This window comes from Protopterus annectens, chromosome 3.part0 (assembly GCF_019279795.1).
Source record: "Protopterus annectens isolate FY-2018-M chromosome 3.part0, PAN1.0, whole genome shotgun sequence".
NCBI classification, from domain to species: Eukaryota; Metazoa; Chordata; order Ceratodontiformes; family Protopteridae; genus Protopterus; species Protopterus annectens.
Window position 1 is genome coordinate 1,390,003,145 of NC_056731.1, and position 19,160 is coordinate 1,390,022,304.

At 38.2% G+C, this 19,160-nt stretch overlaps 1 protein-coding gene across 1 annotated transcript in view; it reads right to left on the bottom strand.

The window, feature by feature from the left end:
* NKAIN3 (sodium/potassium transporting ATPase interacting 3) overlaps nucleotides 1-19,160 on the bottom strand; it is a 2,685,286-nt gene that overhangs the window by 2,357,569 nt on the left and 308,557 nt on the right. Inside the window, exon 2 of the mRNA XM_044065469.1 lies at nucleotides 1,086-1,166. Coding sequence (XP_043921404.1) covers nucleotides 1,086-1,166 — 81 coding nt within the window. The remainder of the gene's footprint in view (nucleotides 1-1,085; nucleotides 1,167-19,160) is intronic.

Genomic DNA, 19,160 nt, shown 5'->3' on the forward strand with positions numbered 1-19,160 from the left:
AAACATGATTAGTTTTTGCCATAATGAGAGGTGCTAGTTATTTTAGAATAATTTATATGCGAGGGAGGAGAGAAGGAGACCAACTTGGGATATCACCTTATAAATCGTCAAATATTTCTAAGATCAAAAATTCATGTTATAGTTTAACTAAGCTACTGTACAGCATATTAACTGGAACAATATTCCTGATTACATCAACATTCTGCTAAAGCATACTTTTAGACATTATTTTGCTCCATCTATCACCACAGATGTTGTTAAAATTGACTGTGCCCTATCTTTTCTTATTTTCAGTTCTCATCTGCATTTTATTGCACTACTGCCTCATATTTTTTCTTTTCCCCAACATTAGTCTGAATCTATTTTCTTGCACTTTTATGTCAGTTGTATAAAGTATGTCCTTTCTTTATACCATTTAAAATCCAGTTAACTGTTGTAAATTCATTGTGCTGTTCTCTTCCTTCATTGTTGAAATCAAGCCACAACTATGTATATTGACAGGTACCACAACCTCAGTTCTGCATTCAGTATTAATTAAGCATCTCCTTTAGAAAAACTAACATTTTTCAAAGTTATATTACCAATGTCCAGTTCTTAGCATATTTTAGTGCCAAACATTATCTCTTAGATTATCTTAGAATAAGATATTTGCAGTGCATTCAAACTGTAAACAGTTTCAATGTTTTACGCTGTATATATCATGCCCTGTGAATCTAAACATGTTGTAACAGTACTGACAGGCACAATAACATCTGAGAAAACTTATTCATCACTGAAAGTATGCTGAACAAAGTATCCTAGTATAAAATATCAAAGACCCTTATCTCTGCTTGATAGAGAAATGTTATATAAGCCCAAAACTGATTTGCTTCAGAAAGACTTTGTTCAATTGGCAAAGATAATATCAAAAGGGAACCAAATTCCCTTGAAGAAAGCAATTGTTTCTTAGGCTATACAACATAATGGAAGTATTTTTACAAAATATGTTACACAAGTAATTATTTTTATTTAGTCATGTGATGTTAAGTAAGTTCCTCAATGATCTGCAAAGAAAAAAACAACTTAAAGCAAGCATATTTTCTTACCTTTGAAAGTCCACCAACTTCTAAGTAGAAGCAAATGATGAAAACATTCCAGGCAACCCACAAGGCAATCCAGACAGCATACTAGTTGCACAAAGAAGAGCACAGGAGAGAAAAAGAGGCAACAAAATAATTAAAGGAACTAGTAAACAGTCACATCAGTCATATAAAAAGAAATCAATTATCCCATCTTTACATGGAAACCTTAAGCAGAGATAGAACCTGTGATGGTTTTGAAGTATTTAGTAACAAAAGTTTTCATTGTTGTGAGTCAAATTCACATTTAACTGAGTTCTTCCAAAGTATGAGCCAAAGACTGTATTAGCTAAGAGATACTAATTTAATCTGAAAGTGCTGACTGAAGCAATGCATCAGTGTTTTTATAGTCTTCAAGCTGTGTAAATCCAAAACACTGCTGTAGGCTTCTCCCCCCCCCCCACACACACACACGCACTCACACACACTTGTACATGCAGACTCCCACACACACAAATAGAAATGTCTTGACAAATTTACTAGCTTATGGTGACAGTGCATACTGTCTGTAAAACCAGTATACACAAGAACATACACAGATAGACACACAGAAGCAATACTCTGCTTTGCATCATCACTCACTAAAACCACCCAATGAGGCAGGAGTATTGTACGCTTAATTCATCCAGTTTTTGATAGTTCAGTTTCATTAAAGTAAATTAAAATAAGAAAAACTAATTCAGCCAATTTTGATATTTCAGTTTTATTAAAGCAAATTAAAATAACAGGTGTAAAACTGTTCTTTATTAGCTGATAATTAATGGTAAAGTATACTGCATGTTAACACATTTTGCTAACTAATGAAATGCACACTAACATTTGAAAAAGGCTACTTAACTGATAATATTTTTACAGATCTTAAATATGCATTTGAAAAATTAGATTACTATTTACAACTCTAAAAATTGCACCACTATGATTTCTGTACTGGAATGTGTCGTTGGTTTGCGGAACAGCTCTCAAATAGAATCTGTTCCATTTTCACTCAAGATCATTGCACATATGTTGCTATTACCAACAGAGGTGTACTGCAGGGAGCAATTCTAGGTCCATTGCTTCCTTGGGATCTAACAAACCAATCTGTCATCCATGTTCAGGTGATATAGTAAACACTAAAGCAAATTAATCTGTTTATTACTTTAACACTTCACTTCAAAATTATCTAACTTTTCTATGGAATTGGCTATAAAAGAATCTTCTCACCCTAAACACTTAAAAAATAATAATAAAATGCTGATAAACATTTTTTTAATCGAGCAAAAACTTTTCAAGACCTTATCCGTAGATCCAGTTATGCAGAATCTACCTATCAAAACCAAAGAAACCTTAGTAACCTTAGATCAGAGACATATTCATCTCTGTTGTAAGGTTGTAAAGTTTCAAACTCAAATAGTACTAAGTCAACTACAAATAACATACAGAATTTTGCAGACATCTCTCTATAAAGAAATTATATAAGATATGACAATTAATGTACATTTGCCGAGGTTAGTGCATGATCCTCCCATTTCTGTCCTAATCTCATCTAGAAATAATAACACTTGAAAAAAGCAGGAAACAAGACACTCAAAGTCATACATCTAAGCCCTATGAATGAGCACCATTGCCTTAGAGTAAGGAAGTCTAGGTGGTTACCAATTATATCAATAACTACCTTTCTTCTAAATACTCTAACATTTAAATGTATTCACTAGAACGAGTCCTTCCCACTAAACAACAAGCTACAAATATAGACTACTACATACTCCTTTAGAATCTCAACTATTACTAAAGAACAAGCTACAAATACGGACTAGTACATACTCCTTTAGAATATTGACTAGCACTAAAGAACAAGCTACAAATACAGACTAGTACGTTCTCCTTTAGAACCTCAACAATCATTAACGAACAAGCTACAGATACGAACTAGTACATACTCCTTTAGAATCTCGACTAGCACTAAAGAACAAGCTACAAATACAGACTAGTACGTTCTCCTTTAGAACCTCAACTATCATTAATGAACAAGCTACAGATATGAACTAGTACATACTCCTTTAGAATCTCGACTAGCATTAAAGAACAAGCTACAAATATGGACTAGTACATACTCCTTTAGAATATTGACTAGCACTAAAGAACAAGCTACAAATATGGACTAGTACATACTCCTTTAGAATCTTGACTAGCACTAAAGAACAAGCAACAAATACAGACTAGTACATACGCCTTTAGAATCTCAACTAGCACTAAAGAACAAGCTACAAATACAGACTAGTATGTACTCCTTTAGAACCTCAACTATCACTAACGAACAAGCTACAGATATGAACTAGAACATACTCCTTTAGAATCTCGATTAGCACTAAAGAACAAGCTACAAATATGGACTAGTACATATGCCTTTAAAATCCCGACTAGCACTACTCTTCACAGGCCCAAGTTTCTATGGCAATAACTAAACAATCTTTCTGAGAAATAACTCTTGCAACCTGAAGCAAACTCCCAGACAACACAAAAGATATAACTACACTATGATACTTTAAGAAGCAGTAAATAGGCACCTAACAAGCACAAATCAATGGAACTACTTCGATAATCCTGGCTGAAAACTGCACTATCTTACTTAAAATAAATTGGGTATTATATCTTGGATGGCATAGTCTAATACTTCTTAGAATGAATAGATGAAAATATCACTGCAAACAAGTACACGTGTGATTGATAATCATTTATACATACTACATATTTATTCTTCTACACTAATTATTCTATGCCAAGTTTATTTATATAACATTAATGTTTGATGAATATTCTTTGTTAAAGTCTTTGTGTATTAATTGATTTATTTATCTATTGTCATTTGACTACAGGGAAAGTCCAATTGGGTAGAAGCCCCTTTTCAGCAGGAGCCCAGGGACAAAAAACTCCTGTTGTCATTTTATTTTGTTCTTCACTAATGTCATTCAATGTTTTTCCCTAATTACCTCTTTTGTGCCTGCATGCCTATTTCATTAGCAAATGGTAAATAAATACTGTCCCTCATTTCCACAGAGTAGGTTGTCAGTAAACAAACGTGACCCCCTCTTCTCAAGCACCGGAAGTGGTTTCTATGGACTACACCCAAGAAATCTCACTTCCATGAGTGCAATTGATGTGTCCACTACTGTCCCAACCACACTGGAGAGGTGGGTGTTCTGAATCCCTCACTCATCTCCCTCCCCGCCTAGTTCCTCCACTATTGGCAATGCTCAGCAAACCCTTGTCGCTTGGATCACAGTATGTGCTCAAGCCCTGTCTGCAAAGAACCATTCTAGAATACAACATTTTGAAGTAAACATGAGACTTGGAAGAAAAAAATATCTCTATATGAACATCGATTAGAGCAGTAACATTCACTGGGCAGTGAAAAATTAAGAGACAGAATAAATATTAATTTTGCTCTAAATAGTGCAAATGGATTCAGTATGTGATGTTCCCTTTCTTTCATTGTGTCTTAGCTCTAATTATGACATAGAGGACCACAAACAAAAGAAAATGAAGTAATACTGGGAAAAAAATCATTTGAATCTAATATTTCTTGTAAAGAATAAACTGGTGAGAAAGTGTAAGAATAAATAAGCACAAAGCTCCCATACATTTCTGTTAGACAAAACATTAAGTAGCCAAGGAAGGAATATCAGAATATATTCAGGAAAGAGAAAGAAGAAAAGGAGAAACAATTGGAACCTGACATGGAGTGGGGAGTAGAGCTGAAGAAAGATCTAGAACTGGAAAAAGAAGGAAGAATGTAGAAGATGTGAGGAAGGTGGTTTGCATCAATAGGAAAGATTGAAGTGTGTGACAGTAGAAGATAGGGCTAAATATCTGAGTCTTTGCAGTGCATTCTTGTGAACCCATAACACTCAAAGGTCTGTTTTAAATGCCTGCTTAAGCTGTCTGTAAATGACACCAGACAGTATGCTTTCCATATGCGGAATATTGTCCTACATGGTTCAAGTCTTACAAAAATGCTGAAATTAAGTACTGAAAGAAAAAGTCCATTTCAGTTAATCCTGACCTTACCCCAACCATCTATGTCCACTCCACTATAAATCAAGAATAGCAGTCAGTTGCCTCTGGCTGAGGTATGAAGCCCCAAAAGACATTAAATAATATAGCAGAAGAAAGGAATGCGGAGCCATCAGCATGTTCAATCTGAGTAATAATAACTCAGTCAGCATGTCACAGACAAAAAAAGGTAAATGGCTAACGCCTAAACCCTAGAGGGCACCAGAGTTATTTTCTGGTGGTTCAATATAGAATTCAAGACAGTTTTGCTCTTTGCATTCTGTCCTGGTAGCAGCTTGAGAATCAGTTGATGAAACTGTTATTTAGATTAGTGGCATTAATTTTAAGGAAACATTGTCAAATGACAATATATCAGTGATATTAGATAGGTACAGAAAATTACTTTTCTAAATGTATCACTGTCAGTTTTATGCAGAAGATAATCAGACAGGTTTGTAATACAATGACCATACAGTGAAATTGCTCAGCCAAGCCTGGACCTAGTAAAGCAGCTACAATGCTTAAGCAATTCAGCTATAAAGCTACCTTTTTTGTACCTTGGCCCATGAAGTGGGTAATGAAATTATTATTGCATTCTCTAACTTTCATGTTTTTTAAGCTTTCAGCTTTGTAAAGAGGTATATTATTATTGGATCCAGATGTTGTGATTGCATCAGTAATATCAGCAGCTCCAAACTTCAAATATTTAGTGCAAGCCTACCACATCTGAATAGGCCTTCATAGGTAATATTTCCTTTAGATTCCTGATGTCTCTGTAGCTAAATGTTCTGAAGATAAAGTGTGTGTGTGTGTGTGTGTGTGTGTGTGTGTGTGTGTGTGTGTGTGTGTGTGTGTGTGTGTGTGTGTGTGTGTGCGTGTGTGTGCGTGTGTGTGCGTGTGTGTGTGTGTGTGTGTGTGTGTGTGTGTGTGTGTGTGTGTGTGCTTGTGCCCGTGCGTGCATGTCATGTGCTTGTGTGTGTGTGTGTGTGTGTGTGTGTGTGTGTGTGTGTGTGTGTGTGTGTGTGTGTGTGAGTGTGTGTGTGTGTGTGTGTGTTGGAGGAGGACTTGCGTGGGGTTCCCAGGCTGGATGAACTCTCAACCAGTAGAAGAATAAATCAAGACAAACCATATCCACTCATATTTCATTTTATCTATTAATTTTATTTTATTTTGTTGATTGTGATAGGCATATTTTGCTGTTTTCAGATTAAGAACTTCCTGAACACTAAAACATATCTACTAGTGACTTACAAGGATTGTTTCAATGGAAAAGCATAAAACAATAAAGCTTTGAGATGCAGTTCATGTCTTATAAATCAAACCCAAGGTCTTCACCACTAATAAAAAATAGATTTAAAAGTTGATGCAGGTAATTAGAAAAGTCAAATGGAGAGCAACAGAGGAATTAACTAAAAGCAAAATGGTTCCAACTTAAATGTTAGCCACACAAAACTTGAAAAATGCTTTATGCAGAAAATGTGTACATTATAGTTAACCAAAATGTTATCTTTTATATATCCATTTCTCCATTCATTCATTCATTCATTCATGAATGTGCTGAAGAAGGAACACATAAATTTAATTTACTGAAACTTTTGGTTGCCAAAAGTTGTCTGAGCAGGGTAGCCTACTGCATATTTGCTGTAAGAGAGCTATCGCATGCAGACAATTACATATAACCAATATGAGGCCATAGCTCCACAGATAAGTTATGTTACACTGGGAGTGTTTTGGTGTTAAAGATTTGGAAAATCTCATTATATCTAGTCTCTGTGTTTCCAGTCGCTCTTTCTACATAGAAGTCAGGGCAGAGAGAGAGATAAAATATCACATTCTCATGGATTCTAAAAGGGTCTAAAGGAGCAGATGCTAATCTAGAAAATTATTAGAGTGTCTGAATATAATAGATTCTAACTCAAATTCTCAGAAAGAAAAAAAGAAAATATCAGTCCTTAATCCTGTATCCTTTCAGTTGCTATACCTTGAATGTACAGCTTGCTGCATATAAGCAAATCAGTAATAATTTAAAAGAACTATGGACACCTTGCAAAAATAATGTGAAAAGGACAGGTTATTTTATGGGCTAGATTTTAAAAGAGCTGCTGTCAAGTGTAAGTCTGTCCAGATTTCAAAAGACCTGCTCTAAGTGTGAGTGACTTACTTCAGTGTGAGGCCTTTCTATAAACAGACTTATGCTGGGGGACAGATTCCAAAAGACCTGCTCTCAGTGTAAATGGTCACTTAACATTGACAGCAAGTCTTCCGAAATCAGGCCCCTAATCCTGGATAATGTTTATAAAACCAGCTCTCAGCAAAGAACTTTTATCTGTCTGTCTGAAGTTTAGAAATTCTGGATGGCGTCTTTGAAAGGATTGTTTCCAAGTATTAAATCATTTGAGGACTCCCTAAACTGTATCATAGGTCTTGGTAGACAGAAGCTCTGAGTCACAGACTCTTTTACAATGCAAATTCACTGCACCAAAAAATGCCAGGTTTCAAATAAAACAGGTTTACTTACCCAGAGCTGTGGTCTCCTGAGAGTCTCTGAAAATGTTTAAACTTTATTAAAAAAAATCAGACAAAACAAAGTAGACTAGAAATGTAACTCAGAAAAAAAAGAGCAGAGAGGGGTGACATTTTGGCATCATACTTCTCATTAACAATTATACAAAAAGATAATGACAATAAAGCAAGTTCCAAACTAAAACTGACATATGTTGTCAAAAATAATAGCTTTTTCCTATGTTTACCCAGCTCAGTGTAAAACCACAAATGTATCATCTACTGTTAAAGGTATATTGTTTTTAAATATAAATAAACATCAATCTATAATCCTATTTTTTTAGCATTTTTTTGTCTGAAGAACAGCTAGATGATTCCATGTAGATGTCATTGAACCATCATATTTCACTGACAGTTACACTGCTGAAAAGTCAATTTTCTTCCATGTCTTGCTATGTATTTCTTTGTGAGGGGGACTCAGGCTTAAAGCAAAGAAGTTAAGTAGACAAAAACTTCATTAAACAGAGAGACCTCAGGATCATAGTGGCAGAAGATAATGTTACGACTATGATCTCCAAATATTTATAAGCCATCCAATTTCATAAGCAGCCTGATCTGGGGTATCATATAGAATCATGTAGACAGCATTCCTCTACCAGCTCCAGACATTTAAAGCATCTGTAAGGGATCCCTGTATAAATCATAATTAACTTTTCTGATATATGAACTGAAAACTCTCGCAATTGCCAAGTGGACTACCATATAACAACTGTGGAGCTGAAGAAAGAATAAATCATTAAACAATTTCACAGATGTTTTAGTTCAAGTAGAAAAAATAGCAGTTCATAGGTAGGTACTAGGCTATTTGCCCAAGGGCATAAGTAAGCCTAGCCAACAAGGTTCCCTTGCTTACGCCACCCAAGAAAGTTAATTTCCTGTGCCCCTGTTGAGCAGAGCCAAAGAAGTAATCCTATTTCTCATCCACTCATCATGATTTTTCTTGAAGAGTGCTAATGAGGAACTTTGCTTGACATAGATGGGTAGCTTGTTACAGAGTATAGGAAGTCTTTGGGATAGGAATCTATCCCTCCAGTATGTCCTGTTTATTGTGGTGACAAGGCTTAGATCCTTAGAGCATTAGAGGGATTGGGATTTCTTTAGGTGTAGCACGTCCAACATCTCTGGATTAAAACATAGCTTTATATGTTAGGCAGAGATCTCCTCAGAGTAGGCGATATGCTACAGAGTAAAGCTGGAGTATTTTGAGACGGTCAGTGTAGGGCATCTGTTTAAGGCCAGTAATTTTCTCTCTTGGTGGTGATATTCACCCCAACCCTGGCCCACCCACTTCAGATACACATCCCCCCTCTACTTGCAATCTAAGCTACAAACCTACAATTAATAGGCCAACTAACTCTCTCCTAGCCTGTCATCTCAATATTAGAAGCATTAATAACAAGGTGCATGAATTGCATGCACTTCTGGATGTTCACTCCCCTGAGATTCTCTGTTTAGCTGAAACCTGGTTAAAACCTAACACTACAGACAATGAAGTGTTACCACCTGGGATACACAGGCTGGATCGTGCTTCCAGGAAGGGGTGGGATGGGGGTAGCTGTACTCTATAAATCTGAGTTGAATGTCACCATAGATGTAATACAACCACCTCAGATTAATAACTCAGAGATTCTTGCCACCAAATTGCAACTTAATAAAAATAAATGCATTAATATCATATGTATGTACATTCCCCCAGGTAACAATATATCTACACTTGAAGATATCCTGCACTGGTTATCATGTCACTACCCCCAAGAAACTGTACTACTTGGAGACTTTAACATTGACTGGGGCACCTGTTCCTCAGAATCCCCAACCACCCATATTAACCTGCATGCATTTACACAAATCATATCCACCCCTACCAGGATAGGTAAACCCAACCAAAAAGAAAGCATACTTGACTGGGTACTCATAAATAGTCACCACCAACTGTACACCTCTGGTATCCTCCCTGATGGTCTAAGCAATCACCTTCTCACATATGTAATTAAGCACAAAGCCATTAATTCCCAACAACCCTTACTCAGAAAGGTTAGAAACAATAAAAACTTTGGCCCTGCCAAATTCCAGTAAGAACTAAACTCATGTTATTGGTCTATTCTAAAACACCTCCCCTTAGAGGAAGCAGTAGCATACTTTAACAACAAATTCCTTGAGATCCTCGATTTGCATGCACCTGTTTGTTCAAAGAGAACAAAGACAAAAACTGCGCCATGGCTTTCTAAAGAGTCTAAACTCAAAATTATCCTTAGAAACAAAGCATGGGCTTTATGGCATTCTTCTAAAGACCCCCAAGATCACATTAAATACAGGCAATCCAGGAATGAAACAAAAAAATCCATTTTACAAGACAAAAAACAATACTACTGTAATTTACAGACAGTAAATTAAAATAACCCTCAGAAGTTTGGGGCAGATTTAAATAATCTACTATATCCTGGACTTACTTCAACCCCAATCCCTGCTGCTACTATTGATAAAACCCCTGAAGATGTTTCTGACAGTTTTAACCGATTCTTTACTGAGACAATTCAAGCCCTAGCTAGCCAACTACCTCCTAGCTCCCCTGGTCCTTAAAGTACCACCCCTAGAAACCTACTCGCATTCAGCTTCCAACCAGTCGCCACTTCACTTATCCGTACCTTGATCAAAAAATTAAAACCCACTACACTTTCTGCTGATCAACTCCCTGCCGAGTACCTAAAAAAATCAGCTGATGCTATTGCTTACCTCGTCTCAATACTAATCAATCGCACCATAGCAGAAGCTAAAATTCCCACCATCTGGAAAATATCCTATGTAATCCCACTTCACAAAGGAGGTAGCTCTACTGAATTCTCCAGTTATAGGCCAATAGTTATGCTCTCTCCACTTGCAAATATTATGGAAAAATGTATTCATAGACAACTCATGCACCACCTAATCCAGAATAACCTTATGGCAGACACTCAGCATGGCTTCTGTCCTCATCACAGCACTACTTCAGCCCTCCTAGCCTTTACCAACATCATAAACCATAATCGCAACAATAGTTATATATCCTCAGCCTTCTTCTTTGATCTTTCCAAGGCATTCGATATGGTTGATCACCAACTTTTAATCCACACCCTGCAAACATTCTGTCTAGATACTAGAGCCCTTCAGTGGTTTCAATCCTACCTGAATGGTCGACAGCAGGCTGTTCTCTGGCAGAACAAACCCTCTAATCTTCTACCTAACACCCTTGGAGTACCACAAGGCTCTATACTAGGGCCCTTGCTGTTCTCCATCTTCATTAACGACCTTTATACTGTCATCCCAAAAGTCAGCTGTATCCAATATGCTGATGAGTCTGCTCTGATTTGCTCAGCCACATCTCCAATAGTGTTATGGTCAGCTACCCAGACCACCTTTAATACAATAGAAAACTGGCTTTCTGAACGTCATCTGATCCTAAATTCCAAAAAAACTAAAATGCTGTTATTTTCACCAACACGTAGGTCTACCGCTTTCACCTTTACCATAAATTCAAATGATGGCACAATAATATCTCCTGACCCCTCTACAAAACTATTAGGTGTCATCATAGATAATAATCTAAAATTCGACCTACATGTTAACCAAACTACCAAAACCATCAATAAAAAACTAGGGTCACTTTACAGAATAAAAGCCTTCCTAACCCCTCCAGCTAAAACTGCCATAGCTTGCTCTCACCTTCTTTCAACCCTTCTGTATGCATCCCCTCTACTCTCAAATTTAAACAAGACTGTCCTTAACAAACTCTCAATTTGCTACACCCACATTGCCAGGTTTGCCACTGGGCTGCCTTTTAGGACACATCATTGCATCAATCTAAATCAGCTTGGGTGGCTTGAACTACCCAGCCTAATCCAGTATAACCAACTGATTATGGCCTATAAACTCCTCTATAATCCGGACAATACTCCTGCACTTAAAAATATTATCACCCCCTATAACAATCCTAGACCGCTTCGATCCTCTAACAAACTACTAATTCAGAATAACAAAATTAATAACACATCTGGTGACTCTCTTTGCAAACTCTGTAAGTAGACCCTGGAAGTCTCGTCCAGCTGACATTACCTTCATTTCTACCTTAGGTCAATTTAAAACTAGACTCAAACAACATTTTGCACTTAACTGGCTATGTCAATGTATCAAGCCTGGCTAACTCTCTCTAGAATGTGTAAAAATCTGTTAACCAGCTTACTGTGTGATTTAATTTAATCCTGACTTACGCTCGGGATTAACACTAACCTGTGGAACTTGTTTAACTTGCTTACTTATGTAATCACTGTAAATAGTCTGTTTGTAATATGTAATGCTGGTATTATGTAATGCTGTATCTACTTACCCTTGGAGCTTTTCTCCCCGGGCCTCCGCTGAAAATGGACATGCATCCAGTTGGACTATCCCGGTCAACAAATGTAAAATAAATAAAAATAAAATAAATAATTCTCTTTGTGAAGTACTTCTGTGGCCTTTCCAGCTGCTGCAGATGTCTTGTGAGGTACATTCCAAAAGGGGCGTTGCATTCTATAATGGGCCTAAAGAGTGCCGAATAGAGGGGAACAATGACCTCTTTTTTCCTGGATGAGAACCCTTTTGTGATGAGGTGTGCAACATAGAAGGATTTTCTGACTACTGTAGTGATGTGATTATCAAAGGAGAGACTACTGTCCACCTGGGTCGCAAAGTCTCTTATCACACATTTGGCGTTAAGTAGACTGTCGTTTATGTGGTAGTTCATGGGTACAGAGCTTTTACCAAAGGGGATGACAATGCACTTTTTGGCATTGAGCTTGAGGCCATGCCTCTGACACCAGGCATCTGTCTCAGTGAGGTCCTTCTCTAGGGTGTTCACATCACTTGTGGACTCAACTATGGCTCCTAGTTTGCAGTCACTGCAAACTTCATTAGCCAGAGGACTTCTGTGTTAGCCTGTACTTCAGAGAAGTAGATACCAAACAGGAGAGATCCCAGGACTGAACCCTGTGGTACTCAACTTGTCACTGGTTTGAAGTCAGATTTGGAGTCTGCAACTTTTACAGTCGTTCAGTTCTCAGATAGAGCGTTTTCTGTGTAGCGACATGCATGAATGGGCGTTCCTTCGTTGAAGGTTGTGCGTCAGGCCCGGCAAGCCAGTATGTAAAAATCTACTGCCAATTATTAGCGGACCGGAATTCCGCTGTGGTGACCCCTAACCGGGAAAAGTCGAAAGACACAAACAAACAACATTTTTACAGTGTGGGTTCTGTCAGTGAGCCAGTTGGCAACCCATCTTGTGATGTAGGGATTTATACCTAGTTTAGTGAGTTTATCTATAATTCCAGAATGGGGGATGGTGTTGAAAGTCTTGGCGAGGTCAAGATAGGCTGTGTGAACCACCTTACCCTCATCTACAGCTTTGGTGACTGCCTCAAAGAAGTCGATCAGGTTCAGAAGGCATGATCTGCCTTTCACAAACCTGAACTGGGTGGGGTCCAGAGTTTGGAGGTTACCAAATTCTTTGTTCATGAGTTCCATGATGATACGTTCCATGTTCTTGCAGACCAGGCTCATCAGGCTAATAGGGTGATAATTCCCAGGATCACTGGTGGCTCCCCCTTTGTGGAGTGAGATAACTGTTGCTGTGTGCCATTCAGTGAGCACAAAGCCTGACATGAGACTATGATTGAACATGGTGCTTAGGTGGGGAACCAGTTTGTTCTGAAGTTCGTGTAAAATGCAGTCTGGGATGTTGTCTGGTTTTTGGTTTTAGAGAGTGCAGCTTTTGGCTGCATAGATGTGATTACAGGGACTCTGCATTCTTCCTGTATAGATATGGGCCATTTAGGGGGTGAGAGGGGGGTAACGTTAGCACTGAACCTATCTGCCAGGATGTTGGCAATATCAGTTGGTTCTGTAATTTTCGTGCCGTTGTGCTGTAACTCAGAGCAGATCTGGCTGTTGCCATTGAGATTCTTGACATAGCTATAGAATGCTTTGTGGTTGCCCTTAGAATCAGTGGTGATTTTGTTTTTGTAGCTAGCTTTGGAGGATCCAAAGAAACACTTGAAACTTGAAACACCCAGCTGCAAATGTCCATCAAATAACCAAACTCGGATGAATTAAATTAGCGCTTTCAATCACTTTTTATTGCTGTGATCTTCTTCAGAAACCTACAGTATTTTTGGTGTCTAGCTTTGGAGGATCTTATAAGGGATCTCAGCTTCTTACTGAGGTTGACCAGGGAGCTCCTCCACTCATGGGATTTTACTCTCTTTTGCAACAGTTTCTTCCTTCTGTTGTAGAGTTTGTTTATGGCAGGGGACCACCAGATTGGCTTCCTTTTTTTGGAGGATAGCGTCTTGGTTCTGTTTGGGATAGCACATCCATGCACTTGTATAAGTGCTTATAGAGTGCATTTGTGTAGGATTCAGCAGTCATAACTGTATTGTGCATCTGCATGGGTGTTATGAAGTTCACCACTTCTGTCTTAAAAAGCATGAAGTTGGCTTTGGAGACATTTTTTACCGTGGATTCCTTAATGGTGGGTGGAGGAGGGATGCGGATATCTAGGGTGATTAGCTTATGGTCAGATTTGACCAACAAGGAGTCGACTTCAGGTATAGGACACTGGTCACTCATGTTGGTAATGACTAGGTCTAGGATATTGTTGTCCCTGGTGGGGGTGTGGATAAGTTGATCCAGGGCATTGAAATTTATGAATTCCAGAAAGCCTTGAGCAAAGGATTTGGTACATGAGTAGTTTTCCCAGTTAATGGTGGGGTAGTTGAAATCGCCCATTATTAGGGTGTTTGGTTGAACCTTAATATTTTCCAGTATATCAAAAAAAGATGAGTGGGAATCCTGGGGAATGGTGGGGGATCTGTAGCAAGCTACAATTTGGATTGCAGTTTTGCCCAGAGTTAGTTGCACTTGGATAACCTCATTTGCATTATGCTGTGCAACTAGCCTGGAAGTGTGGATATGCTTAATGAATATGGACAAACCTCCGCCTTTGGTGTTTTGGTCCAGGTTAGGTGGCTGAAAAGTGAGGTATAAGTTATAGCCTGGTAATGCAGGGGTGCTCTCTAGAGCCTTGAACCAGGTCTCAGTCACTGCACAGATATTGATGTTCTCCATTTTAAGGAGTGCCTCTAGTGAGTGCTTTTTGAGATTTAGACTCCTAGCTTTGAGTAGTATTACCCTCAGTTTTTGCTTGTCTGTTCCTGTTACGGTGGTGAATTTGTCATTTGAAGCTTGCCTAAAAAAGTCACTAAAGAGGCGGGAAGACCCTTAGCCAATATCCAGAATCCCAGGGGAGAGAGGTGCAGGCCATCTCTGGCAAAGCACTGTGGTCTGTCGACGATGTCGTCCCAGGCAGACAGATACTGGATCCCCTTAGAATGACACTAGAAGCTTAGCCAGTTGTTGAAGTCAATCATTTTGTCTTTCTATTGCGGTATCATTCTGGGTGATGGCAGGATGCTTCTCAGGGCTAGGGTCATACCTGCCCAGGCTACAAGAGCTCTTCCATGTCTCTTTTCATGTAGTCCAGGGAGGTCCAGCTCAGGTCGTTCACACCAACATGGACAATGACAGAGTCATATTTGTACTTGTTGTGGAGTGACCTGAATGCATGGGTTATGTGGCGGATCCTGGCACCCGATAGGTAGCTGACAGTAACCTTCTCCTTGGTTAGCCTGGTGAGTGGAACATCAGTGTGCCTGACTATAGAGTCGCCTATGACTAGTGTGGTGTTTACGTTGTTTTGCCTTATGGGCTGTGGTTTATTGGCACACATTCTGTGGGCTATGTGTCATTTGGGTTGTGTTGGGGGGTGGAGGTTGCTTGCATTTTTGCTTTGGAGGTCTCTGTTGCTTGAGCAGACTATTATTGAGAGCCTCTGCGAATGGTTTTGTGTTTCTATGTGTGGATTTTGGTGGTGTAGGTTTAGTGAGACTATGTGATGAGTGTGGTGTGGTGCAAATGTTTACCTTCTCCTCGACTGTCAAGTTCAGTCTTGGTTGGAGAGAGCTTTACCTCCAGTTTGGCTAGATAAGTGCATTTCTCACAGGTTGTGGTGTTGGATGGTAGGAGGAGAGGGTTGTCTGTGTACATGAGGCAATTGCTACATTGCCCCAAGATGCCCAGATTCATCAGATAGACAGGAGAGAACACTGGGAGCTGACCCTTGGACATGCCTGAATAAAAAACTACTTTCCTCTAGATAAGTGAGGAAAGTGAGTATAAGAGCTGTTTTTCTCTAAGCAAGTGAGGAAAGTAAGTACAAAAACTGTTTTCCTCTAAGTAAAGAGGAAGGTTGAGTGCTGTAGTAATCTGTAGCTTATTTAGTGCTAACAATAAGTTCTGAACAAGTGATGAGCATGAATAAGCAAATTCAAGTGCTAAAACTGAGAATCTGTACCTGGATCTTGTGGTAGATTGGCTACCTAGTGCTTACCACTCCCACTGATAAGCTAGAATGCTTCCCTCAAACACAGAAAGGCTTGGGGGGCTCAGAAGCTTACAACCAGTCCTGGATACAGTAAATCTGTATCTGGACTAGACTAGTTACACAAAAAGTGGGAAACAAGTGCAAACACAGGCTTTTAAACCACAAAGTTGAAAGATATGGAAAAACTGCCCAAACGCCCAATAAACTACAATTTCTGGTCCAGAAACCTCTCTTGTGGTAGATAGGCTACCTAGTGCTTACCACTCCTACTGATAAGCTAGAAGGCTTCCCTCCACCACAGAAAGGCTTGGGGGCTCAGAAGCTTACAAACAGTCCTGGATACAGCAAATCTGTATCTGGACTAGACTAGTTACTGGAAATGTGGGAAACAAGTGCAAACACAGGCTTTTAAACCAGAAAGTTGAAAGAGATGGAAAACTGCCCAAATGGCAATAAACTACAATTTCTGGGCCAGAAACCACTCTTGTGGTAGATAGGCTACCTAGTGCTTACCACTCCCACTGATAAGCTAGACGGCTTCCCTCCAAAACAGAATGGCTTTGGGGGCTCTGAAGCTTACAAACAGTTCTGGTTACAGCAAATCTGTACCTGGACTAGACTAGTTACAGGAAAGGCAGGAAACAAGCATAGAATTTTTTTTTCATCAAAAAGTGCTATCCATTGGAGCTCAGTCTGTTTCAACAACAAGCAGATCTGCGTTTAACAGAAGGAGAACATTCATAACCCACCAAAAGTGAATTGTCCGTGAGTCATAAAATTTACACAATATTCCCATTTGTTACCCAAAGAACTCTGACCACAACACAAGAAAAAATGGTATCTCATTTACAGGTTGAAGTCATTTTTTTTAACATGACTCATGTTGCTGCTACCTTGGAAATAAACACCTTTCTAAGAAGTAGTGTAGTATATCTTTTAAGTAATTAAGGTAAGCTAAACAGCAAGCAAGAGTAATATAATTGTAAGTTATACCTTGAAACTCTGATAAAAGGACTGAGGATAGTCTGAGAGGAGGGAAGGTTTTATGGAGTAAATTGTATTTACTGGGTTATAAAAAAATGAAAAGTTAGAGGTATGTAAAGTTAGGTCTGCGGGTGATACTTTTTAAGGCAAGTAGTCTAAGGAAAACTGGGAAAAGTGCTGGAAGATACAGAACTGGAAGAAGATGAAAAGAATAACCGGAAATCAATACAATACTACAGCAGTATGGAACAGGTTTTTTTAGGAATGATAGATTGAGTAAGGATGGTTAGCAAGTGAATATATGATAGAAGACAAGTAAAATATGATAGAAGATGTTAAAGGAATGAGACTGGGAAATAAAGTGGTGAGATGGTTAGAAAAGTGTTTAGATGGAAGGGTATTAAGTATGCTTTAAGTTGATGAAACTATCAAAGGAAATTAACGTATTCAGTGGTGTTTCAAAGGTGCTGGAAGTACTAGTTCCAATTTTCAGTGAATATATTAGACTTTCTGCTGTTAAGTCCCTAACTCTGATCTAGTTGCATCATTTCTTTTGCAATCTTCCATTGAGAATCAACTAAAAAGCTATCCAATGTTATTTGACTTATTGGTTGCTTACCTGGAATATCTATCAGAATTACTGTTAATAATTTCATGGAAGCAACTCAACCTAAAAGCATAAGTGTGCCTCTACAAAGTTTTGTATAATACAGTATATTGTTAACAGCTCTCAGTATCAGTCCATGGAAAATCTATAGTATAAGATTTTACAAAATGAGAGTTTTTTATACTAGTGTTAATGCAGCATTCACCATTTCCTTACTTTACCTAGCATTTACCATGTGCATGTATACATATATCTATATCTATCTATATATCTATCTGTCTGTCTATCTATCTATATGTGTGTGTGTGTCTGTGTGTGTGTGTGTGTGTGTGTGTGTGTGTGTGTGTGTGTGTGTGTGTGTGTGTGTGTGTGTGTGTATGTGTGTATATGTATATATATATATATATAGGTCCCATTTAGATGATCGAAGTCTTAGAACTTTGAATTTCATATGGGCGACACCATATGATCGAAGTTTTAAGACTTTGAACATTCTAAACCGAGATCTCCATACAGCACAGAAAGGGAAATTTTCCCTTTTCCTTGCTGTAGTGCGATCTCGGAGTTGGTATATTTAAGTTGCAGGGGGTGTTGGGGGTGCAGACCCCCACATGGGGGTGCAGGAGGGCTTGCCCCCTTGTGTAAACATTCAGGAAACATTTTTTATTTTGTTTTTCTTTTTATTTAGGTATTTGAATTCTTAAACCTTCAATTATGTGGTGTCAGTCATATGAAATTCAAAGTTCAAAGACTTTGATCATCTAAATGGGACCTATATATATATATATATATATATATATATATACACATATATATATATATATATATATATATATATATATATATATATATATACACACACACACACACACACACACACACACACACACACACACACACACACACACACACACACTTAGAAACGTGTTTAGATGGAAGGGTATTAAGTATGCTTTAAGTTGATGAAACTATCAAAGGAAATTAATGTATTCAGTGGCGTATTGGACATTATACGCAGCACATAATGTGATAAAGAGACATAAGAGGGAATTCAGCAGTGAAAAAGTGAATGTGAACAGAACGTAAATTCTTTAAAATAGAGATGTTAACTTTAGTCTGACTGTGAAAGGAGAAATGTGCTTACAAATTTGCATAAACTGTATACAAATTCACTGTGCTCTTATCCCTACAATCTATTATGCTTTTAATTTTTTTTGTGTCATATATGTACATATATAATTGCTAATCCTACTTCCTTGTATGCCTGGGGGCAGATTGTATCTGAAAAGAGTCCACAGACATTCTCAAAATAGACTAAACAAAGAAATATACTAAAATTAGGGGGTCAGATTAAAGAACCTAATTGTGGATAATAGGAATTTGTAGGTCCTGCAGGTAATGGAATGAT